The sequence below is a fragment of the Cyprinus carpio genome, chromosome A8 (assembly GCF_018340385.1).
Source record: "Cyprinus carpio isolate SPL01 chromosome A8, ASM1834038v1, whole genome shotgun sequence".
Lineage (NCBI taxonomy): Eukaryota > Metazoa > Chordata > Actinopteri > Cypriniformes > Cyprinidae > Cyprinus > Cyprinus carpio.
The window spans coordinates 12,409,766-12,437,328 of record NC_056579.1 but is presented as its reverse complement, the minus strand read 5'-3'; the positions used below and the strand labels follow the sequence as shown (position 1 = coordinate 12,437,328).

The 27,563-nt window shown below is 36.7% G+C and overlaps 2 protein-coding genes across 5 annotated transcripts; both read right to left on the bottom strand.

Moving 5' to 3' along the window:
• Nucleotides 1-80: 80 nt before the first annotated feature.
• Nucleotides 81-3,034, bottom strand: LOC109087090 (glutathione S-transferase Mu 4). The gene is made up of 8 exons (XM_019101339.2): nucleotides 2,901-3,034; nucleotides 1,720-1,795; nucleotides 1,562-1,626; nucleotides 1,414-1,495; nucleotides 1,197-1,294; nucleotides 981-1,076; nucleotides 752-862; nucleotides 81-644 (listed from the first exon to the last, which is right to left on the bottom strand). Exons 1-8 carry the CDS (start codon nucleotides 2,934-2,936, stop codon nucleotides 549-551), a joined length of 660 nt encoding a protein of 219 aa, XP_018956884.1. The 5' UTR covers nucleotides 2,937-3,034; the 3' UTR covers nucleotides 81-548.
• A 441-nt stretch (nucleotides 3,035-3,475) lies between these two features.
• Nucleotides 3,476-26,727, bottom strand: LOC109094597 (AMP deaminase 2-like). 4 transcript variants are annotated; one of them, XM_042762271.1, is made up of 18 exons: nucleotides 26,435-26,727; nucleotides 17,451-17,575; nucleotides 17,221-17,351; nucleotides 16,499-16,567; nucleotides 16,302-16,410; nucleotides 15,016-15,205; nucleotides 14,482-14,608; nucleotides 11,695-11,784; nucleotides 11,194-11,323; nucleotides 10,843-11,037; nucleotides 8,820-8,951; nucleotides 8,547-8,710; nucleotides 7,974-8,100; nucleotides 7,476-7,639; nucleotides 7,246-7,366; nucleotides 6,278-6,451; nucleotides 6,062-6,172; nucleotides 3,476-4,814 (listed from the first exon to the last, which is right to left on the bottom strand). In XM_042762271.1, exons 1-18 carry the CDS (start codon nucleotides 26,511-26,513, stop codon nucleotides 4,599-4,601), a joined length of 2,454 nt encoding a protein of 817 aa, XP_042618205.1. In that variant the 5' UTR covers nucleotides 26,514-26,727; the 3' UTR covers nucleotides 3,476-4,598. The 4 variants fall into 4 exon arrangements, with proteins under 4 accessions (XP_042618205.1, XP_042618208.1, XP_042618209.1 ...); XM_042762274.1 differs by lacking the exon at nucleotides 26,435-26,727 and adding an exon at nucleotides 23,902-23,923; XM_042762275.1 differs by lacking the exon at nucleotides 26,435-26,727 and adding an exon at nucleotides 22,103-22,331.
• Between the last annotated feature and the right edge of the window lie 836 nt (nucleotides 26,728-27,563).

The following is a 27,563-nucleotide window of genomic DNA, read 5'->3' as shown; positions in this document are numbered from 1 at the left end:
ATCTTTATCTTCAGCTTTATAGTTATCATCCTTGGTGTGAAAAGGCCTTTAGTGAGGTTTCCCCAGAGACAAAAACACCATTTTTAAAATTCATTGAACAAACTGTGCTCTGCTTTATTGGGTCAAAATAAGGTAGTGCATTTAATGCTTTGTTTTCAAATGTAGAATCACAATCCAAACAGTGAAATCTATAATATAACAATGAAATGCTTCTTTTCTTTTTTTAATGACATCAGATAGTCAAAAATCAAAGTGATCCACTCACCTGAACACTTTCAATTTAAACAGAAGTGCTTGCACTATGTCTACAGACAACAACTGAAAATTCTGATTGTCTTGTAATGCTTTTATAATCAATACTAATGTTAACTGTAACACTGGGATGTAAATGTATCTAATTATTCTTAAATTGCTTTGTTAGTTATTGGAAGGTTTAAAATAGTGGACCCTCAAAAAATGATCAGTGTGCTGTTCAGCTGCATTGACCTTAAACAAAACAATTGGTGATGCACCGTATGATGCTTTATCGAGACATAATTTTGTTTGTTTCACTCCTTCTTGTTTCCCCATTTGGCCATCTTGTTGTTCACGGGTGTTTTCATGAATTTGTTCGACTTCATGTATTCTACAATCTTCTCAAGGCTCTGACAGGGAACACAATTAATATCAGTCACAATATGGTTCATCTTTTAACATTACAACTTAGGTGAGACTATCACATCATTCCGTGTGACAAAAACTGAATCCAAACCTCAAAGTGATCCAGGAAACATCTAAGGTTTTTGTAGTCATCCAGGCACTCCGGGTCAAACATACGATGCTGATCCAACAACTCATACATGATGAAGTCCACAAATGTGATCTACAATACGAGACAGTGGGATAAATGTCAAACTATTCATTTTATTAGACATACTGTTATATATACTGCCACTTGGAATAGACAAAATAAAGTGCTACCAAACACTGTGCCTATTTACCTTGTCCCCAGCAAACCACTTCCTGTCACCAAGGAAGTCAGAGAACTGCTTTAGAGTTCCTGGCAGTTTCTCAGTGTAGCATGTTTTGTTTTTGTCCTGTAATCAAATAAAAATGGATTACAAATCATGTGTTATAAGTTAACAAGTAAATTAATATTGTTAGTTGCAAATCTCTTCAATGCTGTAATACATATTTTTATATAATCAATCACTCACAAAGTCTCCATAGCAGAGCTGGACAAAACCATTGCGGAAATCCATTGCCTGGTTTTCCAAGATGTCAACTCTCATCTGCGCTTCTTCAGTTTCCCCACCTAGAAACACATTAGAAAGAGAAGTCTAACACTGCTGGGATGACTATATGATGCTTGAGATATTAAAAGAAAAAAGTTTTTTTTTTTTAAATGAAGAAATAAATGACTCAAGTACTCACAGAGGTTGTGTTTGCGGGCGATGTATCTCATTATGGCATTGCTTTGGACTACTTTCGTGTCTCCATCCTCTAAGTAGGGCAACTGGTGAAGGATAATGGTGGTTAGTTATTGCATGTTAGACTGAACAATACTATGAGGGTAACTTACATTAGGAAAGTCCATCCCAAGTTTGTCTTTCTCATTAAACCAACAGCTTTTGTCATAGTTGGGAGCTGCAAGGCAAGAATATAAAATCAACTCAATGTGCTTTTATATGGACAATCTGACTTTGTTTGCTACTATGTGTTATAATGATCATCACTTACCCTCACCACAAGTATAGAACTTCTCCTCATACTTAGTACCAGTGTATTCCAACAGCAGACGGATTGGTTGAGCAAGCTGTAATCAGATGAAATGATATCAATAATGATGTAGGGTTTTTTTTTTTTTCACTTTTTAATACGTATATTTTTTAATTCACTTTTTAATAATCTGCCAAGTTTCTTCAGTAAAAAGGGATCAAACTTAAGTCTGTGCTCCAAAGAATTCAAGATTCACGTCAGTTTCAGATGGAAATTTTATTTTCAGGTCTATGCTCAAAAAGTGTTTAACACTTAGGCTAACTAACCCAAAGTTAACATTGGCCTTTGCCTAGTGCATTAACAGTTTAATGTAAATCCTATGAACTTAGAATACAGCAAGTGTTTTTGCATATTGCACACCCGAAGCGGCTGTAGATAAACATGACATAAGTTAAATATAACTTTGTAAAATAGCATCTGTGAGCTTTGCTAGCAGAGACGTGCTTAACGACAAAAAGCTATTTCAACTCCTATTAACGAAGAACGATTTTTAGGTATAAAAACGTTATTTTTAAGAATCGTCTATAAAATAAACAAAGAAAAAAATGCAGTTTGCATGTTTATGGTTTTAGCTCAGTGTCACATCAGACGAGCGTTATAGCTAACGTTAACGTTAAAGCAACAAGTTAAGGTTAGGTTATCGAACTTTAGCATCTGTGGGCTTTGCTAGCAGAGACGCGCTAAAGGACAAAATGCTATTTTAACTCCTATTACCGATGAACGATTTTTAAGTATAAATACGTTATTTTTAAGAGTCGTCTATAAAATAACCACAGAAAAAATGCAGTTTGCATGTTTTAGCTCAGTGTCACATCAGACGACCGTTATAGCTAACGTTAAAGCAGTAAGTTAAGGTTAAGTTATCAAACTTTGTCGACAAACGTTAGTTCACCTTTCTCGACTTCTCGTTAACCAAAGATGAGAATTTAAACAAGCTGAGCTTATGAAGATTTGACTGTTTTTAGACACGGCAAACCACACTGACTGCGATTCTGTTCTTCTGCGGCGACTGCATGACGAAGTTTTATGAAACAAACATAACGCAGAAATCATATATGAATAAATCTAAGTTCGAACTATGCAAAAAATAGTATGAAATAGGTGTGCAAAAAAATAAAAAAATAATAACGAGTGTTTCTTACCCCGCGTATATCCCAGTATGCCAATTTCATTGCCATCTTGTTGCAACAAAGTATGCTCCTCAAAATGAAACGCGGGGGCGGCTGCGGGGGCGTGTGCGCGTGCGCGTGCACATGTGATCAAGTCAAAGAGATAGTACACCCACAAAATGAATGCTCTGTCATATTATGAATCTTATCTTATAGAATCTCCATTCTATAAAAAATATTTAATTTGGAGTTTTCAAGCAATATGTGCATTCTAAATACATACGGATGTTTTAGAATATTACCAGGGAGAAAAAAATATTATTGGAACCACAAGGTCAACTTGTTCTTGTTATTAAATAAATCTAAACGATGCCTTAAATTAAATCTAGTTTAGAACGCATTTAACATCATATATGTAATGTACCATGATCTAACAAAAACAGATGTTTTGTTTAACTTGAGTAACTATATTCCATGCAGCAGTCGATTTTTATTAACATTAACCGATTTCATTTTTTTTTTCTTAAAGGTCACAATAAAAGTCTTCCAGTTATCTTGGAAACTTTTGATTGTGCTTGATCCTTGCTCCAGATTTTCAGAAACACCCAAAACATACAATTATTTTATTTAAAATGAATCTTGACCAAACAGCAAAGTGTTTAATGTGATGCACAACATGCAAGTTATTGTAAAACAGATTCTCTAATACTCATAAGTTTAGGGCAGATTTTACAGCCCCAACACTACAGGGACAAAGGGTACAGGAAAACAGAACACACTGGTTTGTAGCACTAATTACTTTGTTATTCCTCTAGTTTTTCCCTGCATCAGTAAAATAATCTGAAATCTTGCACATTCACAAGAAAAAGCTTACTTCTACTTTGAAAAATACAGTGAATAGAATATCTGCAATATTAAATCCACAGACTCTCAGAATTATATTTTAATTTTGAGATACAGAATACAGCAGAAAAAATAAACTTCATTTTGATATTATCATGTCTGATAAACAGCACTAATCATCAATAAATTACAGACACACATAAAAATGGCCAAATGATGGATACAACCACTATAAAATAAATAACACAATAATAAACTCATTAAAAACAGAACAGGTTAAAATCAAGAATATAAAGGAGATATAAATCCATTTAAAAATGACAGGATGATGATGGCTCATGGCAGAGATGTGCATGGGTACTTGAGCTCACACATAGTAGCCAAAGAACAAATGTTTATGGCTGTTAGCATTCAGAACAAGTGTACAAGCGACACCAAATGTTTATTACCTATGATGGTGTAAACCATTTCACTGATCTTCATGCTGGACTGCAGGTTAAGGACAGTGTAAGGTCCACAGTAACAGAGGGGGAGATTTCTGGGGTTTCCTGATGCTTGACTCTGGCTTTCTGGAGCCTTCTAATAGTTCACAGATACTGTAAGTGTGTTTCCAGTTGGTATTCTGCAAAATGTTTTGCGCTTTTGTCAAAGACAACGTTTTCCTTTGTGCAAATTCTCTGTTTCCCAGCAATGAGGACTTTAAACCTGCACTTTACAATCAAAAAACTACAGTAGATTTCTAGCAAATACCTAAGTCTAAAAAAAAAAAAAAAAAGGGTATTTAGTTGTACACCAGTGGAATCAAACACAGTATGACTGGCACATTTCCCTGAATCACTTTTCACTAACATTCTGCACTGGACGAATAAATGAAAGGGTATGACACCGCTAATGTCTGGCCAGTCCTGCACCCATGCACAGGGAGCCCTGCTCTTCAATCGTCTCCAGCTCCTCTGACTGCACGGCCTGGGTGATCAGATTCAGCTCCTCACACAGTGTCTCAAAGCGGTACGCCACTCGGATGTCTGGAACGTTAGTGCGTCTGATGTCGTTGCCCTCCTGCCCCTCTTTCAGATAATGTGGCCCCAGCCAATTGCTTTTCACCTGAACACAAGACATCTGTATGCATTAGTCACATGTTTTTATCTCAGATTCCTTGTATTGTAATTGTCTAAACCAGTGGTTTGGCTTCAGGATGCACAATGGACATCAAGTGTGACCAAAATTTTTTTTTTGAATGAAACAGTTGAATGGCAGCTAATAATTTACCACACAAAACATACGAGGATGCCACAAATATCCTTAAATGCAAAATAAGCCATATATAATGTAAAGTGATCTGGGTCATATTTTTCCTTTGTATACTGTAGTTTTGGTCAGGGTTTTAGAGAATGAGGTCATTTTATGCAATCTGCTTATGTTGGCTTTTAGCTACTGGAATTTGACTAGAGACAGATAATCTGTGTGCCAATATAGTTCTGTGTTTGGACACAACTAAATTAGTTGCCAAAACAGAAGATATAGAAAGTATTTTATCCTCCCTTCTAAAAGTGGAAAGTCTTAAAGTTACATTTCAGTGAGGAATAAAGTATTGTTTTTCCGTGCTGTCCATAATTAATTTTTTGTTCATGACACACCAGTTGAGAATCACCATTCAACAGTTTGGCAAGATTTTTAATATCTTTAAAAGATATCTCTCATGCTCACTATATTTTATCAAAATATAGTAAAAACAGTAATATTGTGAAATATTATTACAATACAAAACGACTGTTTAATATTTATTCCTGTGATTACAAAGATGAATTTTTAGCAGCCATTACGCCAGTCTTCAGTGTCATATGATCCTTTAGAGATCATTCTAATATGCTGATTTGTTGATGAAGAAAATTTTTTTCTTATCAATGTTGAACGCAGCTGTGCTGCATAATATTTTTATGGAAACTGTGATACATTCTTTTATAGGATTCCTTAAAGAATATAAAGTTATAAAGAAAAGCATTTTTTTTTTTAAATAGAAATCTTTTGTAATATTTTAAATGTCACACAAATGTCACTTTTAATCAATGCATCTTTGCTAAATAAAAGTATTAATTATTATTATTTTTTTTAAATCTTACAGACCCCAACATGAATAGTAGTGTATGTAGAAAATAAGATTAATATCCAATTTTAGAATATGGTTCATTTTTAGGTTATGGTACATACTGTAATGCTTTAACTTACGTTAACAAATTCAACCTTTATTTGTCAAGTGTTACCAAAAATGTGGCAAGTAAAATGAGCACACTAAACAACACAAAACTGATTTCTGCCACTGCTGACAGAGGTGTACATGTAGATGTGAGCACCTGGTGAGAAAATCCACTCATGAGCACACTGTTTCGGGAAAGCTCACACATGTCACATGAGCTCAGCTTCCACACCTGGGCAGCGATGCTGTATTCCTCTATCAGCGGCTCCTGAACAACCACAAACACTAGGTCAACATATCGAGACCTCACTTGAGGAATAAGAGATAAAGTTAAAAACATTTTAATATCTGATGGTATAGTTTGGCTTGTAACCTTTGTGAAGTGGAACTGCAGTGGGTCATCAGTGGACAAAGACACCATGAGACCCCGGGACAGGTATTCAGGAAGTGGATTTCGATGGTAACTGAGGAAGAGGCTGTTGTTGCTGAGTGGGGACATGGCTATGCCGATCTGAGCCAGGTAATACAGATACTGCAGTACAGGAGCCTGAGGAAAATACACAAACATCTCGCTCTAAAACCCTGGGTGGACAGATAAGCTTTTGACTGTTTGCAATGGGTCTTAAGATAAGAATATTAGCTCTAAAATATCCAGTGTGAAAAAAACATGTTTTTCTGTCAAACTTGTTCTCACTAGGTCAAAGCTGAAGAGAGAATATCAATGTTAGAATTACTGTTGAATACTGGCACCTTTAAAAAATTGTTTACCATGTTAAGGTGTGATATTAACACATACGGCCTTGGGCTGATACAAAACAATCATGAAAAAAAAAAATTTACATTTACATATAATAAATAGAGTATGGTTATGTGTATTTGGTGTGCTGTCTGTGGTGTGCTGGAATGGTTAGAAGCCTGGTGTTCCTGTGGCTCAGTGGTAGAGCATTGCATTAGCAGCACAAAAAGTTGTGGGTTCAATTCCCAGGGAACACACGTTACTCAAAAAAATGTTAGCCTGAATGCACTGTAAGTCGCTTTGGATAAAAGCATCTGCTAAATACATAAATTTAAATGTAGAAGTGAGGAGATGGGGTGGTAGAGGGATGCTAGAAAACTGTCAAGGACCAGAGGCAAGTCTGCTGTGTATATATACCTATCATCTTGTTTATTGGGTTGATTACTGAATGAGCTCCTCTCGTGTTAATTAGGTCAATTATCTGAACAAGCACCACCCGAACTTTATTAATAAAACAATTTAAAATAAAAATATCATTTGTATCTGAGCAGAACAGTTTTCCAAGGACAACCATGATTCAGTCGAAGTATCTAGAGTTTCTTTACTTTTCTCAGTAGCAGGCCATGGGAAATATTTTCTGACAGCAGAAATCCAGACACGAGGTGGTGAATAGGCCCTGCCTCTCCACAGTGTGGACGTAATACAAAGGAATTCAAGTTTCTTTGCCTGTTGGGAAGAAAACAAGCTCAACTTTAATCAGTATAAAATACATTTTTACCTTAATTAAAATAATGTATTGTGGTAAACAAAATATGCACTTAGGTACATCAAATACCTGCGCAGGTGGTTGAGTACAGTCATATTTGCATACATGTAGTACAGATAATATGAGTATGGAGGATTGTCCTCCTCCGTCCAGTTGACAGGTTTTGGACTGTCCAGGTTAAAGATGTGATGCTCAGGTTTGGACTCATCATCCACACTATCAAACCCCACAACCTGAAGGGCACATCAACAATACAATGAAACTGTGATCATACTTGTTGATAATCTGATTTTTATTTATACACATGGTGAATAGTGATAGTTTTATTTTGTGGAGTAAAATGGGACCTTTGACTTAACCACTGAAGTTAAAAACATTAAAGACAGACACTTTCTTACAAGCAACTTAAGAGGCAACATACAGCCTTTTTATAGGGACAAAAACTACTACTTTTAAAGAAAAAAGATCAAATCAAATGCAAACGCAATGTATGCTTCTGCTCCACAGAAGCACATTAACATATAATTTTACACTAAAGCTCTACTACATTACTAAAAGTTCACTCACATGTTGCAGGAAGAGATGCAGCTGTGGGTGGCTGCTGGGATTGACAGTGACCTCAAACAGAGGTATAAAAATGTTCTCCAGCATCTCCTGGAAGTTAGACAGCTGCTTTTTGGTGTGGTACACATCGCTGTAGAGGAAGGAAACAACCTATTACCTGTTTTCTTAGTGATGGTTTTAACTTAGTATGAAATTTATATTTTATGTGCATTGAAAAAACATTTTGTGCTTTTCAATATAATAATAATATACACCACTGTTCAAAATTTGGGGTCTGTAATACATATATTTTTAAGAAAACTAGCTTATTTAAATAGAAAACAGTTATATAAATTGTAATAATATTTCACAATACTACAGTTTTTACTGTATTTCGGATCAAAAAATGCAGCCTTGGTGAACACATAAGACACTTTTTTCAAAAACATTTAAAAACTCTTACTGACCCCAAAACTTTTAAACGAGAGTGTAAATTTTTGTATTTTATTTTATTTTTATCAGAGATTTAGGCCTACTGTAGACATCAGAAAATAAATTGCAACTTTATATTGAGACTTCTTAATGTTCAGTACTCACAATAACCGGGGCACCTGCACCAGCCAGCGCACGTTATCTGAATAAACTTTGTGTTTGACGGCCCACTGAGCCAGTTTATCCCATTCATCTCGTGAGCGGCCGTAGATGGAGAGTCGCAGCTCCACATTCTGATATTTGCTCTCCTCCAGGTCTGCCATCACCTCCTGAAATGCACCAACATACAACTATCAGCAGGGGGCACACTTTACCATATGAAACTGAATTCATCCTCATGTTTTGTTAACCTCAAAGATCATAAGGAACAGATGATACCTTGATTATGTGACCGAAGTATTTCCCCTCAATATGGTTGTCAGTCTTGATAAAGATTTCTCGGAGGATGGACTCTCCAATAGGGTTGTATTTGGAATTGAATTTATCAAAGCGGTGGAACGTGTTACGGTCCTACAGGAAAGAGAGAGTATTTTTAATATTTAAAAAAGCTATTCAAAAAAGATTTCCCCCCTCATCTTACTTTTCAAAACTGCTACTTCAATGTTGACCAATTATTTCCACATACAATTTAGTAAAGATTTTGATTCAAATGGTTTAGGGACCCTTTACACTTTGTATGCTATTCATTTACATTTACATTTAGTCATTTTGCAGATGCTTTTATCCAAAGCGACTTACAATTGGGGAATACATAAAGCGATTCTTCTTAAAGAGGCAAACAGACACAGGAAGTGCTTGTAATACCAAGTTTTAGACATTGTTCAAATAAGTACAAGATTAATTTAGAATAAAAGTTTGCATTCAGTAGAGAACAACAGGTCATTCAGCAGCGTTTTCAGTTCTCACTTAAATGTAAACCCATGAAGCTTGTGTGACTGCATCTGCAACTCTATGCAACATATTTTTTGTGAGACTGACCTACATCCCACACAAACTCATGAAGTTGGAAACTCCCACTAACTATTTGACTTGGCAAGTTAACTTTATTTTAAATTCTGTTAAAACTATTTCATGGTTCTTCTGTGTTATTTCTTCAGAACACAATTTAAGATATTTTGGATGAAAACTGGGAGGCTTGTGACTGTCATATAGACTGCCAAATAAAATACACTGTCAAGGTCCAGAAAAGTATGAAAAGCATCGTCAGAATAGTCCATCTGCCATCATTGATCCAACCGTAATGTTATGAAGCGATGAGAATAATTTTCGTGCACAAAGAAAACAAAAATAATGACTTTATTCAACAATTTCTCTCCTTTGTGTCTCTGATGGCGTACACACTTCTGTGTCAGCCGCGCTGTGCTGATGCTTTTTTTTTTTTTCAAACCAAAGCGTAAATACACATAAAAAATGTATCCTTGTGGCGCGGCTGATACAGAAGAGCGTAAGCTGCCTGCGTACAGCTCAAATTTGCCAAAATGGCGTTATGCTGATTTGGAGAGACACAGAGGAGAGGAATTGTTAAATAAAGTCATTATTTTTGTTTTATTTGTGTACAAAAAGTATTCTTGTCGCTTCATAATGTTATGGTTGAACCACTGATGACAGATGGACTATTCTGACGATGCTTTTCATACTTTCCTGGACACTGTTATTTATTTGGCAGTCTATGGGACAGTCTCAAGCCTGGTTTTCATCCAAAATATCTTAAATTGTGTTCCGAAGAAGAATGAAAAGCTTTTACGGCTTTGGAACAATGTGGGGGTAAGTGAATAATGGCAAAATTTTAATTTTGGGATGGAGTATCCCTTTAAGCACTATCATTCAAAAGTTTTAAGGAATTAATACTTTTATTCAACAATGACACATTAATTGGACAAAAAGTGACAGCAACTACATTTATGTTATGAAATATTTCTATTTTAAATAAATGCTGTTCTTTTGAACTTTCTGAAGAAAAAAAGTGTTATATTTTTGTGGAAAAAGCTGTTTTCAATATTCATAACAAAAATGTTTCTTGAGCACCAAATCAGCATATTAGAGTAAGTTCTGAAAGATCGTGTGACACTGAAGACTTGAGTAATGACTGCTGAAAATTTAGCTTTGCCATCACAGGAATACAATTTTAATAATATAATAATAATATAATAATTACAATATTTCATAATATTATTGTTTTTTACGGTACTTTTGATCATATCTGGGTGAACATAAGAGACTTCTTTCAAAAATATAAAAATCTTACAGACCTCAAACATTTTAACAGTAGTGTATACACAAGTGTAGTGTATATTCAGTTTCTATTATTATTATTATTAATTATTATGTCTAATTGCCAGTGATGGTAAAAGTATTTTTCCAACCACTTAGGCATGTGTATAAGTATCTCTACAGTTCTTACCGCATGCATATCCAGAGTGTCTACGCTGAGGTCAAAGGCCGTCAGGTTCATGCTTTCAAACACCTCTGATAGAGTCTGTCCTCGGCCTTGTTCTACATGGACGATTTCACCAGGATATTTCTTCATGGCTCTTTTAATGAAGCGCAGCAGGTGCTTCTGATTCATACAGGATGAAGCATGGATATGTGTGTCTACCTGAAGGTCAAGATGTCAAATTCAATAGTGATAATCACATCACAAGTGAGCAGCAATGATTGATCAAATAATCAGATATTCCCTGTGACAACCACTAATAAATTTAATGAACTTCAACAAAAAACTTTTGTGTGCTCATGCCGTTGGATGGCGGACCTTCCTGATGTTGTAGAAATCACGGTGAGGGACTTTCTTCTGCGCTGCCAACTCTTTCATCTCGTTTAAGAGAATATGCATCTGGAACTTGGAGCTGAGGTACTGCAGCCGGCGATAGCAAAAAGATTTCCTGTGCAAAAAATATACAATCAGGAATCTATATGCTAAACCTAAGGCAGATCAGACCAGTTGTGGCTATTTTTGGGGTCAGCTTTAATCAGACTTTGCCACCTCTTCATCTTTGTGATATTATTCAGATTACAAATTAATTAATTACAGGTCTTTATCTCAGTGAGGAAAGGTTCTTTTTTTTGTTTTTACATTTCATCCACAGGTTCAAACAAGGTCAGTAATGATTTCAATCAAGCAAATGAGCCTACTCAGGGATCAGATCACATTTACATATACAAAATGAGCTGTTCAATCAGTAATTTGATCATCTTTTCCTGAAACTGCAGTATCAGAATGGAAACAAACCTCACAGTGTTCAGTACAACTTACACTGGACCGTTAATGATGAGTGCCATCATCATGTTCATATCAGCTATGTATTCCTGCAGGTCTGGGTACGGCAAGTCCAGCTCTGAGGAACTGATGGACATTATGAACAAACAAAAAGACAAAAGAAGACAAAATGTTAAAGGATTGGTTAGTTCACTTCCAGAACAAAAATTTCCTGATAATTTACTCAATATTCACGCATAATCATGTTGGAAAGGTATTGTGGTTAGCCCTTCATCTGTGTACTCTGATTCAGAAAGGTCGGGTAGGGTGAAAAACTCCATCTCATTTTGTCCTCCAACTTCAAAATCGTCCGACATCATTGTTTTACAATTTTATTTTTTTTTTTGTAAAGGGCATTACCCTGCGTCTCAATGTTCATACTATCCACCCTAAATAGTATGTGAGATTAGAATAAGTGTGTCCCAAAGCATAGTATGTTGAAAAGAGTATGCCAAAAGTCCCCGGATGGGGTACTATTTCAGGTCGATTTTTGAAGTGTGGATCTGTGCACTTTCTAATGACTAAAATTGCCCACAATCCATTGCAGTTGGGCGAAGGATTCGGTCGAGAACTACAAAGCTACTTCAGATGAAGGTCTGGAATTCTTGGCAGCTTTATTGGTCAAGGCCCGCCCATGAGGCCGTTTGACCGACATGTCAAACAACCAATCACAGTTCATTTCGTTCATCGTCACGTTTCGAGGTGTGGAAATGTCACCACAATAACAGACCGGTGTGTAAAACTCTCGGATATATTTTAAAGATTCTATACCGCGAACTTTAAATATTTCACATACTTTTGAAAATCCAGCATTTAGTTTGTCCTGATAAGTGCTCGTAGTCACCATTGTAAACACTAGGCTTTCATCTTTCGTGAGGGGGTTTGGTGCCACGGTATCTTTGTTTCCAGGCAGAACATTAAAGAACGCGACACACACGTCTCGCAGAAATCCTGTAGAATTCAACCAATCCGATGATGACTTTGACTCCTAACCCTAAGGTTGTGGGTTTGAGTCTCGGGCTGGCAATGCCGTGACTGAGGTGCCCTTGAGCAAGGCACCGAACCCCCAACTGCTCCCTGGGCACTGCAGCATAAATGGCTGCCCAGTGGGTGGGACAGATCCTTTAAGACACAGTTGTGTGAAGTGATAGTATGTCCCAAAGCTTGCCTATTCTTCTACTTTTTCTTCACCATACTTTAAGGGCATAGTATAAGTAGGCACATTGAGACACAGGGTCTGACTTTCTTTGTATGCTTTGCAAACGCTTGGTCGGTACTTCCACCTATGTCACGCGGGACCTTTCCAATGCCTTGTCCAATTACCCACACTTGTGGTCTTGGTCAGATCGTAAAGACTGACCAGATCTTAAAAACGCCAAAGCGCAGTGCCTTTAACGCACACTAAATCCACACACCACTCCAGAGCGGTGTATTCCATCATGTTGTGGAAATAAATCGCGAGACTTTTTGCCAAGATCGCGAGAGGTCACAGAAACCTTTCAAATGTAAGTTAAATATTAATAATAATTAGATATTACATCTAATTTGGTGAAATTAATTAAAGTGAAATGAAATTAAAGTGTGTCCCATCATCTAATAAAAAGTTGTACACACACTTGTGGTCTTCATCCTCACTTGAACACTTGGGCCTAATACAGGAAATACGTAATATAAGTAGTCAAGTGATCAAGTGCAAAGACCGCGAGTGTGGTTATTTGTACAAGACACAAGTCTCCTCTTCCACCGTGATTACGTAATGCGTGAAGTCGAGCTAGTGCAAGACAAGCATTTGTGGTTTAAATGTTTATACATTTTTATGTTTTTAAGAAAATGGCCGATCGTTTCGATAGACGAGACCCTTATTCCTCAGCTAGGATCGTGTAGAGTAGTGATGGTGAAATGAAGCTTTGCGAAGAACCGAGGCTTTCCCCTCAACTATGGTAAAATGGTTCATTACTCAAAGCTTTTCAACACGTTGCGCACTAATTGTGGCCAAAGGTGGAAAAAGGTGCCTTTGCGTCCCAGCCATTTTTGGACTGTTTCTTGTAGGCATATATGATCAAAATAAATGCAGATTATGTGAAATGGTCAGTTGAAGTGTTTATGAAGTGGGGATTAATACAAACTGAACATGCACAAAATACACATGCAAATATTTATTCGTATTATGATTTATTCTTATCAAAGAAGTGAATGACACTTGAAAACTGCGCAAGGGTTTGAGTTTTTTTGATTAGAATACTAAGCAGTCACGTGGTTGTGTGCGAAAATGAAGCTTCGGACGTCACAGATCACGTGGTTATGGCAAAATGAATCAAGCTCCGGTACAGTGCTTCACTGTGAGATGCTTCATTTTTCTTTTTTTCTTTTTTTTTATATAAGCTTCGAAGCCTCAGTGTCGATGCTGAACGTCACATCACTAGTGTAGAGCTATGGTGTAGTAGAGCCCTTTGATGGTGCACTGAAACTGCAATTTGCCCACTGGCCCACTGGCCATCATTGAAGTCCATTTTATGGAGAAAAACGTTTTCCTCAAAAACCTTAATTTCTTTGCGGCTGAAGAAAGAAAGACATGAACATCTTGGATGGCATGGGGTGAGTAAATTATAAGGGAATTTTCATTCTGTGGGTGAACTAATCCTTTAAATAAAATAATAATAATAATAATAATACAACACCTTCTCCATTAGGCACCCCATTTCTGGCTAAACTTAAGATATTATACAGATTATCACAATTGATAACATTTACAATGGTCAGTGAGTAAACTGGAAGAAGTCTTACTTGTGCGTGTACACATGAACAACACCATCCACCATCTTGCAAGTGTAGCCCAATCCTGGGGGCATGCTGGCAGGGTCTAGCACCTCATAGGGGTGGGTTTCTGAGACAGGAGGGTGGACCGTTGCATCTGTGGAGAACACATGATATAAGAGTAGATTTGTTTAGTTTTGTAACTGAATATTGATCACACAAAATTTACACTTATACATTTAATAAAGTTTGGGGTTGGTAAGATTGTTTTTGGTTTATGCTCACCAATGCTGCATTTATCTGATAAAAATACAGTAGAACCAGTGTTATTGTGAAATATTATTACAATTTGAAATAACTTTTTTATTCCTGTAATGGTACTCCAGTCTTCAGTGTCACATGATCCTTCAGAAATCATTCTAATATGCTGATTTGGTGCTCAAGAAACATTTCTTCTTACCATTGATGATGAAAACAGTTGTTCTGCTATTTTGTGGAAACTGTGATACAGTTCTTTAAGGAAAACTTAATTTGAAATATCTGACTCATAAAAAAACAACCCACTTGCAGATGCAGAGGACTCCGGCATCTCCTCAAAGGTATTGACGTCCAGAGGTTGGCCACCCAGCTCCTCCTGCAGGTAACGTGCTGTAGTCCTACAGAAGCTCTGCATGGACAGAGAGATGTACTTCTCTCTGATGAACAGAGCTTTGACCACACATTTAGCAGCATCCAGTAGGTCAGTGAATGGAACCTGGGGTGTGTGAGAGAAAATGACTCACTTAAACAAGGTCTGTCTGTCTGTCCATCTGTCAAAGGTGGGGATTTTTCATTGACCCCTTCTGCAGGTCAAACGTTTTGTTCAACAATAATGATTCATTCAGTTAAGAAACAAGTATGAGTGGGTCAATGATTCATGCACTTAATCAATTTGTTAAAAAACACTGAAGCCCTGTATAAAATCACATACTAGGTACCACATTTAGTTTGAAACTTAATTCACAACCACTACAAAAATGCATTCTATAAAGTATGAATATGGGTAGTATGAGTTAATTTTTTTTTACATACTACATCCACCATGTTGTCACTGGGATCTGCCAGTGTCAGTTGCGATGCGTCATTGCCAACTACTGTCCCGTGGCTTCATGGGATAGTAAAGTGTCCATTAAATGTGGTTGGACAAATTTGGGTACTTTGAGAATACTATGAATTCAGAAATACTACTCTTTTGGTATACTGTTTTTTTGGATACTATAAGTATGGAATAAGCCATATTTGGATACAGCTTATTTCAATGTTTGAGAAAACAAGTTTAGGTAAATCACTGAATCTTTCACTCATTCGATTAGTTTAAAAACCCTGATTCATTCAGAAATGAAACCTCATTTTATAGAGCTTGAGATGTTCAGTGGTATATTTTGACTTTAAGTCTAATTTCTGTGGCAGAACAAAAACTGAGTTATTTTAAAATGCTAGTTACTGAATACTTACTTCTTGTTTATTGGACTAATTTAAAAATAATAATCACATTTGTAATTTCACCATTGGTCTGAATATCACCTGTGACCTGTGGCACAAAGCCACCCCCCTTTATCTCTTTTTTTTTTACTGTTAATATTCTGTATTTCCCTCTTTCAGTTCCTCTTTTTCTTGACAAAACCCCTCAGCTGTGTTGCTGTCAGCTCATGTTTCCCTCAGGAGTTTGTGTAATTGTGTGTGGATGTGTGAAACTTGGTTCTCCCTCAGGAGTTTATATAATGTCTGTAGTGTCCACTTCAGTTCGGTCAACAACATCTTGTTTCTGTATAACAAACAAAACAGAAAAGTGAAAACCAAGCTGTTGCTACCCCACATTTCTCCTCTCCAGAGATCGTGACCCTCTGATACTCCCTCTCAGGGATGAGCTCTCTCTCGGGATAGAGTTCTTTGGGTGCCTGGCTTTGTTCTTTCATATACCTGAGAAAGAGTAAAGGTACAGCATGCTGATACTAGTTAAAAAACAGGGGTCCCACATGAATGATCACAGAACATCTTAAACACTCACTCCAGATCTGTCGCACTGTCAGTTTTCATGAAGTCTTGTTTGGCTCGCAGTAGGATATCAGGTTCAAACCTCAAGAGAAATGGCATTTAAATTAACTCATTGTGGGTCAAAGGTCACATGTGCATACAGAGCAGTGAATGTTGGACTAATATTGGCACATGAAGTGATGAGTAAATTCTTCGTTACACATTTCCAGCTGAAAAGACTAATACAGTTGGAAATCAGTATGCTGTACGTTGTGTTTCAGTTGCTGGACTACAACAAGAGATGCTGATATTCCCAGAACGCTAATTGCTGAATTTTAAGCAAATATTTATTCGATATATTGCTGAGGAGTTTTTTTTTTTCTTCACAATTTTTTGATGAATAGAAAGTTCAAAAGTACTTTATTTGGAATAGAAATCTTTTGTAACCTTTTGTCACTTTTGATTCATTTAATGTGTCTTTGCTGAATCAAAAAAAGTAATAATTTTTCTAAAAAAATAAATCTTACAAATTTTGAGTATGGGTCACCATACTCGGCCACACGTCACTTCACTTTCACTTTTTCACTTAAAAGTTTGTTGGCCATCTGGCTTAAGGAACTCTGATGGTTACAAGGTTACAAACATAGTTATAATTACGGATAAGTTTAATAATTCTGAGAAAAAGTCAGAAAGCTTGTGTATCGTAGGCACTACTGTCAATGCTCGAGGTTCATGATGAATGATGGGATGTAGTACTTGATATCCTGGCTGATTTGCCGCTCCAGTCGGTGCCGCCTCTCTTCCAGCTGCTCAATAGGGCTCTCCTCAGGGAACTCATATGGAGCACTCCGCATCTCACTCTCCGCGAGGCTGCGCGAGAACAGCTCCTAAACACCCACAATTAAGCACACGCTTACATAACAGCAGAAACGAACACAAAAAATGTATTCAAGCATCGTGATTATTGTGATTGCTGCTTTGTTTACCTCTGCAATCTCTTTGTATTTGCCATCCATGGATGTGCGCAGGTCAATGTGGCTGTGCTTGGTTACAGGGTTGCCAGGCAAAGAATACTGGGACGTGAGGAGGTGTCGGCCAACACGGAGATCCACTAGGAAGATAATGAGAGAGACAGATCTTTTTATTTCAACAGAGATGTCTTAATTGGCTTTCATTTTTAAAACATTGATTTTGCATGAGTGAATATGGAAGAAAAACATTTGAGGACAAATTGTGATCCATTTTATTTAGCCTTGTTTTTCTGCTGTCCAGAGAAAGGCAGGGTCAGAAAGCTGCTGAGGATCCGCAACTGTTTGTCTCACAAAACAATAGAGCACTTAGGTGGGAGGACATTAGTTTGTATGTGAACGTGTGTTGGCCTCAGTCTTAGCATGCCCACTTAACTTGTGGGCAAGTACAGACCAAATGCTTCTAGAGCCCACTCAAATTATAGCATTGCCACACTGCAAAAAGTCACTGCAATCAATATCCAAACATCTTTAAAAACAAGATCAATTTACTTGAAGCAAAATCTAAGATATTAAGAATTAGATATTAAAATGCTTACATGTTAAAAATGTTTTTAATGTCTTTGAAAATAGTTTCTTATGCTCGCCAAGGCTGCATTTATTTGATCAGACAAATGCTTCCAAAATACTTTCACCTCACTGTGAGTGAGTTCTGCTCGAGTTCCATAGTTCCCATGAGTGATATCAATCTTCCTAAACTCTGATGCTTGATCAAATATTCATAACCCTGATGAATAATTAAGCAGCCATGTCTAGCCCCTGCACTGCAGAGAACTAGACATCTCGTCCCACTGTGAAAGCGCACAGGAAACGGACCGAGCATAGATGGATTCCCCTAGTTACAGCCATCATCAGAATTCATGAAGTTCCTGCAGATCTAAAAATGTGGCAAATCTCAAAAATAGTTTGCAATACCAATGCACTTACAGTAGCAGCACTTTAGAGCACACTAGCCTGTGGGCTACAGTAGATCTGCAGTAGTTACAATACAGATAACAATAACAGCTGTTTTCTGGGCCTGAATTCATCCTGAGATCATGTGATGAGCTCAGCAGTTGGTATATTGACATATTCATCATTGTTTTACTAAGAGCTGACACTTCCCATTTTAAGCCTGAGGCGAACCCATCATTATGAAAAACTATGCTTAACATGAGAGTTTTTCTGTCTGTGGAAGCTCTTTTCATCGTAGCAGCATATCATTTACTCTCGTAGTTGAAATCCCTTGCTGTATAATTCTTAATCTGTATAAATGTATGTGCTTGGTAATTGCTGTTATTTTGATCTCCTGGTTTTACGGTTTCACCCTTAATCTGAATTAATCATATAAATGAAACCAAATTACTTCAACACTGGATTGTATAGAAACTTCATTACATTAAAAAAAAAAAAAAAAAAAAAAAAAAAAATAGTAAACAACATTCAGTTATGTCGAGTGTTACATTGTTTGAGTGTAAATTCATTTGAGAAGCAAAATGTAAATATGGCTGAGATATTAAGACTTCAAAATAGAAAAGTTATTATAATAGTGCATATTTTCAGAATAGTGATACAAAGCAATTAAAGTTAGATTTATAAGATTATTTTTTTGTTTTTATTTTTAGCATAAATTTAGCCTGCTTAAACTCAAGTACTAATTACAAACCACTGCCGTGTAATTATCCACAGCGCTCAAACAAAAACGAGAGAAGCAGAACTGAATAATTTAAAGTTTGGTATCATGGATGTGGCCCATAGCTGCCGGAGTGGAGTCATGTTATACTAACCCTCATTCTACTAGAGTTTACATAATGCTTTATAAGTCCTGCTGCTCATCATTTTACTGTTCTGGCAAAGTTAACGTGCAACATACTTATCAGTGAGTTTATTGAAGGTAATTAATGACAGGATTGTCTAGGAGATGAACTCGTTGCTAAAATCTGTGTGGCCTTTTCACAGATGGGTGGACTAATTATGACAAGGACAGTTCATTAGCACACAACACAGATAGACACAGCATGAGATGCATGCAAACCCTCACACACTTATAATCACGCTCTCTCTTTTCACACTTCTCATTTACCTCCACATGATCACGGCCTACACATTTCTCACTTAACTGCAAGTTAAAGCATAAAGAATATTATAGCAAGAGATTGTGTCAGGATTTTTGATGTGCATGTGTGTGTATAAAACAGTGCAATGCCCCAGGTGGAGACTGACAGACCCACTGGCATGTGTATAATCTTCTTCTCATGTGTGTTATTTTAGGAGTTTCATGCTTGTTAGATAACCACCATCCCCTTCAAAAAAAGGATCACTATATAAACAGCAAAGCAGAAAAACACTCAAAACCAGTCAGAGTGGCTAAGCTCTTCTGTATGGATGAGCTTCAACCGTGCAATTACAAAACACTGATAATGGAGTTATTGAATCTGATGGTAAACATTCTAGAATGAGGGTCTATAAATGTCACATATTTATGAATAGGAGAGGTGAATATTCAGTGTAGTGAGATAAGAACAGCAATAGAATGACCAGTGCCCCTGTATGCAGGGCCGTATTAAGACAGTGTGGTGCCCCTGGGCACTATACCTCAAAAGCCCCGCCCCCATCAGACATAATTAAGGTGATTTCTCAAATGTAATTTATTAACTTGTCCAACTACATACATGCAGGCATATAAGCAGTGAGCACTATATTCAAATGTCTCAATCCAAAATATATTCTGAATGTGAAGTCAGAGAAAAAATACATTGATTGATATTTACAGCTCCAAACTTGCACATGGTACAATTTCTGGTAAGCTAAATTTTTTTATTATTGCTTGACACAAATTTCACAATTTTAATTAAATTCAATTATTGTGATTTGATTTAATATTGACTCATTTGGATAAATATTAGGTACACAAGATAGGCATTAATTTTTCTCAAGAAAAAAAATAAATCTCACCTAATGCTGTAAACATACAGAGAGCCCTTTCAGCTGGCAGTATTATTTAAGGTTAAAAATAGTAGTCATGTAATCTTTATTTATTATAATTTATTATTATTATTATTGTTGTTAAGTTAGTGTTCATAAACAAGTTATGTATGGTCTTTCAAGAATTTCAAGTTAATAATAAAACAATTTACGAAAAATATTTTTAAAGCTTGTGTCATGTGGTGCCCCCCTAGTGGTTGTGAATGGTTGGTGCCCCTGGGCACTGGCCCAAGTGCCCTTATGGATAATCCGGCTCTGCCTGTATGACACAGGAGATGAGGTCAAAGATCATCAGACCATTTGTTAGGTCGTAGATGCCATCCTGCTCAACAAGTAGGTTTCATTTAAAAGTTGCGTAATATTTGTTTATTTATTTGCTTGTGTGTATTTCATATTTGTTCTTTTTTAATATTATCTTTTAAATTAAATCAATTACATTTTAATTTTTTTAATTAAATTTTATTTGATTTTATTCTGCTGTCTATCAAATATAAGTATGTACAATACCATTCAAAAGAAATTAATACTATTATTTAGCAATAATGCATTTAATTGATCAAAAGTTATAGTGTTTCTCATAAATGCTTTTATTTTGAACTATTCAACAAAGAATCCTGAAAAAAATGTATCACATTAAAAAATAAAAAAATAAAAATTGAGCAGCTCAAATGTTTTCAACATTGCTAATAATAAGAAATGTTTCTTGAGCAGCAAAGCAGCTTATTGGAATGATTTCTGAAGAATTGTGACACTGAAGACTGGAGTAATGACTGCTGTTCTTTTCTACAGTTTCCTCTGTACTATATTGTACACTGTACTTATCTGTTATTTGGGTGAGGTTATTTGCGTGTGATGTTTTTGTAATGCAGTTTTTGTAATTGTAATAATATTTCACAATATTACTCCTTTTTAAACTATTTTTGATCAAATAAATTCAGCTTCTGTGAGCAGGAGAGACTTCTTGCAAAAAACATTTTTACAAGCTTGAAGCTTGAAACCACCTGGTAGCTGGTTTGCTGATAGTCCAAGATGATCTACCAGTGCGGACCTATTAGAAACCAGCTGCAAGAAACCAAAACACATCGGCCAGCTTAAACTGGACTCCCCAGTAGGGTTTGGAGGCCCTCATACAAATCTCATACAAAGTCCACATCCAAGCAGCATCCTCCTCTATTACTCCTTCAACTGTCCACTTAATCTGTCATCTGTGAAACACAAGGCTGACCACAACACCTTCAAAACAAGACAATCAATACATTCATACACCATTAGCTAAACACACACACACACACACACACACACACACACACACACACACACACACACACGCAGTGCGTGACTCCTAAGGGAAAACATGAGCTCACAGCAGGCAGCTGAAATCTTAGAGATGGAGAGAAACAGAGGATGAAAAGACATAAAAGACAAATATCTCCGATGAAAAGATACATGCAAACTATTGCTGGAAATCTCCCAAAACAGGTCAGAAAAGGCAGACAGAATAAAAGAAGAGTGGCAGAAAGAACGTGTAGCAAACACAAAGCTACACTTTCTAAACAAACACACATCCCCAGCAAAACATGTCTGTCATTCATTCCTCACTCACTCAGTCACTCGCACACATTGTCTTGTGAATCAGTCTGTCCCACATACATACAGTAAACACAGCTGATGGAGCCCAAGCATCCACTCTCCCCTCCCTCTTCTTCTTGGTTCCTGCCAGCTGTCTGGACTAGCCACTGTCATCCCCCTCTCATTTAAATATCCCTGACACATGGCTGGATCGTACCACCTGGCCTTCAGGGGCAGGGGGAGCTCAACAGCATCACTGCTGCCTCTGTGACAGAGTGGGCTCGACAGCATCTCTCTACACCCCCTGTCCTTCACCTCCGTGACGCGTTAACATGACAGCAGTGAATGTGAAAACGCTGGAGGATGTTGTGAGAAAGGGACAGAGAAAGAGAGACTCCCTTGGAGGCTGAGATAGAGGTCATCGCAGCTTTTTTGTCAACGGAAGAAGAAAGTAGTATTGGACAATATTTCTAAGAGATCTGGCCCGTTAAACAGTCATCAGGATAATGGGTTTATCATTATACAGGAGCTGTCACCAAACCGTCACTGTCAACAGAATGTTGAGCTAAGCATTACTGTGGATGAAGTGTGTTATCTGCTTTGTCGCTTAAACCCATAGAAACCAATATAGAGCGTAAATTATTCTGCTCTTGTATCCAAAGGCTGCTTTCGTATTTGAGAGGTGTTTCTGATCATCTGAAGCTGTTTAATCAGAGGGAACAATACCATCCCAGAACCCTGCTCCTCTTTTAGAGGAAAATGGCTTTGATGAATACATCAGAGAGAGAAAAAGGGACAAAGATTGCACTTAAGTTTTTGTGAGCCTCTGGAGACCAATTGCTTTCACTTGTTCCTGTGATTGAAGACCTTTGTTCGGGAAACAATAATAAAATAAAATAAGAAATAAAATAAAATAAACATCCACCAATAATAATTGTATATTTGTTGGCATTAGTTATAAATGAACTAACAATTAACAATTCTTTAACAGAGTGTCTATTTACAATAAGTACAAATAGCCCGCCTTGAAAATCTTTAACTATTTGCACTTAGTGTAAATAGCATATCACTAAAAAATGCTGCTATTTGCACTTAGTGTAAAAAGTCTCTATAGCTATTTACATTTAGTGCAAATAGCCGCTGCCATTCTTTAATAGCAGTCTTAATTAGATCGTTTTTGTCCACACACTAATACAAATTTACATTTAATGTATTGAGAAACAAATATCTACTAAAAATGATACCTAATGCATTAAAGGGATAGTTCACCCAAAAAAAAATGAATGTTCAGTCATCATTTACTCCCCCTCTGCTTCTTATGAGTATGGATATAGTTGATTGACTTCCATAGTATTTTTTTCCTATTCTTTTGTGTTCAACAGAAGAATGAAACTCAGGAATGGAACAAGAGCAGGGGGAGTAAACGATGACAGAATTTTTGGGTGAACTTCACACAAACTGTTGTAAAGCTTTTACAAAATATATACTGAAGCCAATTTTACCCATTAGTTTCAATAATTCTCAATTATTTATTTGTTAAATTAAGCCTTTTTATGTTTAATTGTAGATAAGCACTCTCCAAGAAAACAACCAGAAGCAGGGAAAAATGCATATTTAAAATCTTGACATACAGTGAGCATGAAGTATACTTGCTTGGAAAAATGTCTTGCTAGTCCCACCTAGTGGACGACAGCAAAACAGTTTGTTCTTTGGATTCTACGATCATAGAAAAACACATTCTTTCAAATGACTTTCACAACTACTGTGCTTAATTCAATCCACAAACACTAATGCACATATACACCTATAAGTATTAAGAGCCTAACTACACTGCTGTAAAAGAAAAAGGGTCTTTAAGAAACCATAAACTTCCTACCTCATCGGTGTAGTGTCTGGGAATCTTGGGAAGTAAAGGGTTGGGTGTATTTGGAAAAAAACAACTCTAAATAGTAGCAAAATGGTGGCTGAGGGGGAGGCAGTAAAAGGGCTCCTTTAAAGAATCCCTCCTCTTCCATACCACACTGAAGGCAAAGTGAGGCACAGCAGGAGTTGAAGTTAGAAAGCGTGCAGTATAGAGAAAGCTGGAGGCTGGAACATGAACTATGACCAAGTTACACCATTAAAATTCTCACCTTACCACTACAAAGAGGAGCACAAATTGGTGTGCCTTTAATAATAATTTATAGTCAATCAGGTCAGCCTTATCTTTTCCATCCTTAATGATCAGAGAAAAAAAAGTGAGAAGGTTATGAAACATTTGAGTGACCACAAAGTAATGTAACACAGACAGGGTCCCAAGTGACATAACAGGAAGAGCTCTGTGTACAGACCTCAAGTTACTCATGGCAAAACACTCATCAGGTAGTGGTTATAAATATAATCAAAACAAACAGCAATATAATTGTACATTGACTGCTGGGGAATTAAACTGAATGTTAGTCAAAGTTTATTTGAGTATGTTATTAGAGACCTCTAAAATGTGAGGGTAATGCAGTGTAACATGTTCATTTTATTTCATCCATGATGCTGTAATTCTATGAAACATGTAAGAATAATAATTAAAAAAAAAAAAAAAAAAAAAACTACGGATGCACCAATCTGGAAATTTTGGCTTATACAATAATCAATAATTATGCCCAATAAAATAATCAACAATTATTTATACTGCATATCAATCAATATTTTGACTGACTAAAGTCCATATACACAAATGTTGTGAAATATGTATATAAACAAAAACACAATTTGCAAATATAAAAAATATTTATAAAAGAAACAAAATGTCTGTGTGCCATGCATTAAAAACCTTACACCTTACAATTTTACATTTACAAAAAACACACTGATTTATCCTCCATATGACAATATATTGTGCCTCCTTTAAAAGAACGTTCAAATCACCTTAATTCAAATATTCTGTTGAAACTGGTACCAAATCACACTGTAATATTTTTCCTATGGCCTACAAAAAAAGTCAGGTAAGTTTAGACTCCAAGCAAAGCCAAACACAAAAGAAAAGAATCAGGAGCATTAAACACACTGGACTGCACCAGAAATGTGGATCTGAAAGCTGTTATTTCTTCAAAGTGAAATGGAAGATTTATCCATCCATGTGTTTTCTCTGAGGCCTTTCTTCCAAATCATAGCTTGTATTTGCACATTCAGGGCCCATTAACACGTCAAGAATGAGCCACAGTAAAAGTGCACACAGGCTTTCAGAGATCAGACACTTGATTGCTGCTGAAATTGAAGAGGAATTTTAAATATTGCATGTTGTATAGTGTCTCTAAAAACATGATTTAAATGACTTATCATTTAAAGCAAAGCAGTGACTATAATTAATTGGTGCATGTGTGCGTGTTAGAGAGAAAGAAAACTGTTTTGTGTCTTTATGACTGTAACTGTGTTCGTCTGAATCTGCATGGATTCACTTTTCATTTTGTATCTTTTTAAAAGACAGCAGCAATATGCCACCTGCTAAGCCTCCATGCTCAGATGATTACTCCATCTCTGTGGTGAAGATGAATTTTGATAACATTTCCTGCCTCAGACTCACAAATTATCCTAGCACATCAAGACAAATGAGTCTCAACATTTATCTCTGTGTGGTTTTGCACTCAACAAGAAATAAATGCACTTTCCAGAACACTGCTACTTCAGAGGCATGAAGATCTAATGAATACATGCAATGCCTAAGCAAACGTGTTTGTGCTTCTAGCACTAGATAAAATCAGTTTTTCTGTGGGAGAGAGGTGTGAAGTGGTTTTTGGATCGGATCTTATGTAAGCTTTACGCAATGCTGTCCTGACCACAGACAATGTGTTGCATGCATTTTATGGATGTGCTCTACCAGTCACTGCCATAACTGGTGCATGTTCGATTTGCCTCGTCTGGCTTTCTTGCAATTGAATCAGGAACATTATCTGGTCGAATTTATTCAGGAATTGATGGGTTGTGGTCACAAACACACTCAGCTAAGTACTGCCAGAAATAATGTGTAATGCATAGCGTCCGCTTTCTGCTCATCTGAGAAATATCAAATAAAGCTATTATTCCATTTCAGAGAGAAAAATATTCACGTAAAGTATAAGTTTTAGCTCTGCAGGGACCCATAAGTAGGAGAGAGACAGAAATTAAGAACACAGTCTTGGAAAGGTTGCAACAGTTTTCCTCAAATCAACAGGTATAAAAGTTTCTACATTATGCGAATGCTGGATTACTGAAACTCTCCTGAACAATTGGCACATAAAAGTCAAATGTGAGATGGAACCTGCATAAAAATATGGTGAATATATGAAATGTGCATGTAAAAATGTACATGTATACATAAAAATGTACATGACACATTCTCTTCTCCATTTCCTTCACATTTCTACCACACTCTCACGTTTTTGAACAAACACACTTACCCCCACTGGCTGTGTACTGCAGGCTGCCTCTCTTCCTGAAAGGGGACGTGGGTTTCCCTGAAGGCAGCTTAGAAGACATATTAGCTTGAGATTCACCAGAGACGGACACAAAACTGGTTGATTAAGGCACGGAGGATTCCTTAACGGGGGAAGAAAGAGGGGGGATACAATCAGTCCAGAGGGGCTTTGATTGCAGTAGGAGGATGTTCAAATGTGTGTGTGTGTGTGTGTGTGTGTGTTTGTGTGTGTGAAAGAGAGATCCCTGCTCTTCGGATGCTGCAGCAGGGGAACAGGCTCCTCCCCACACCTCCCAGTGTCCACTCACATGCTGCCTGCATGCTGTCACTCCGCACTGTTTCCATGGAAACCTCTGAGCCAGGTGGAACGTGACAGGAGAGTACGGCGGGCATCTAAATAATGTTGTGATGATGATGAAGGAATGCTACTCATGTCACTTTCTCACAGTGCCAGGAGACAAGAGGAAACATGAAGAGCCAGACGCTGGCTCAGGGCTCAAAGTTTAGTCATCCAGAAGAGATGCACTGTGCGTTGGGTGGGGGAGGTTACTGACTCTGTGTCACCTCTGTGATGGGGAACAGCTGGAATCATGTCTGTGGAATGTAGCAAACCACATCTGAAAGATGCACAATATAAAAACTTGGGGAAAAAGCTGCCTCTTAGTCAAGAAATGTTATGGGTTGAGCATCTAAATTACCAACACAGGAAAAAAATTAAATAGAGGATCATATGGATCATAACAGTCAGAATTAAAAAAAAAAAAAAAGAATTTTAATTTTAATTTAATTTAATGAACAGTTTTTTCAAAAGATTTTGAACAAAACATAAATATATCAGTGTTGGCTATTAATTATATCTATGTATTCCTAGATACTGTAAAACATTTTTCTTTAACTTTTTTTTTTTCTGTGATTGATTAACTGAAAAATTATTTGTAAAAAATAAAATGTTACATTTTATAAAATACATATAATATAAGCATACATATTATATAAACATATTTTATAATTATATTTTGAGCATTATACACACACACACACACACTCACACTCACACACACACACACACACACACACACACACACACACACACACACACACACACACACACA

Coding starts and splice junctions, on each gene's coding strand:
- LOC109087090 (XM_019101339.2), bottom strand. CDS start 2,936: ATGGCAATGAAATTGGCATACTGGGATATACGCGGG. Junction 1,295..1,413: donor CGCCCGCAAACACAACCTCT/GTGAGTACTTGA, acceptor ATGTGTTTCTAG/GTGGGGAAACTGAAGAAGCG. Junction 1,077..1,196: donor AGCTCTGCTATGGAGACTTT/GTGAGTGATTGA, acceptor ATTTGATTACAG/GACAAAAACAAAACATGCTA.
- LOC109094597 (XM_042762275.1), bottom strand. CDS start 22,316: ATGCTGTCGAGCCCACTCTGTCACAGAGGCAGCAGTGATGCTGTTGAG. Junction 15,206..16,301: donor CTGGAGAGGAGAAATGTGGG/GTAGCAACAGCT, acceptor CACACACCCCAG/GTTCCATTCACTGACCTACT. Junction 11,324..11,694: donor CTCATCATTAACGGTCCAGT/GTAAGTTGTACT, acceptor TTTTTTGCACAG/GAAATCTTTTTGCTATCGCC.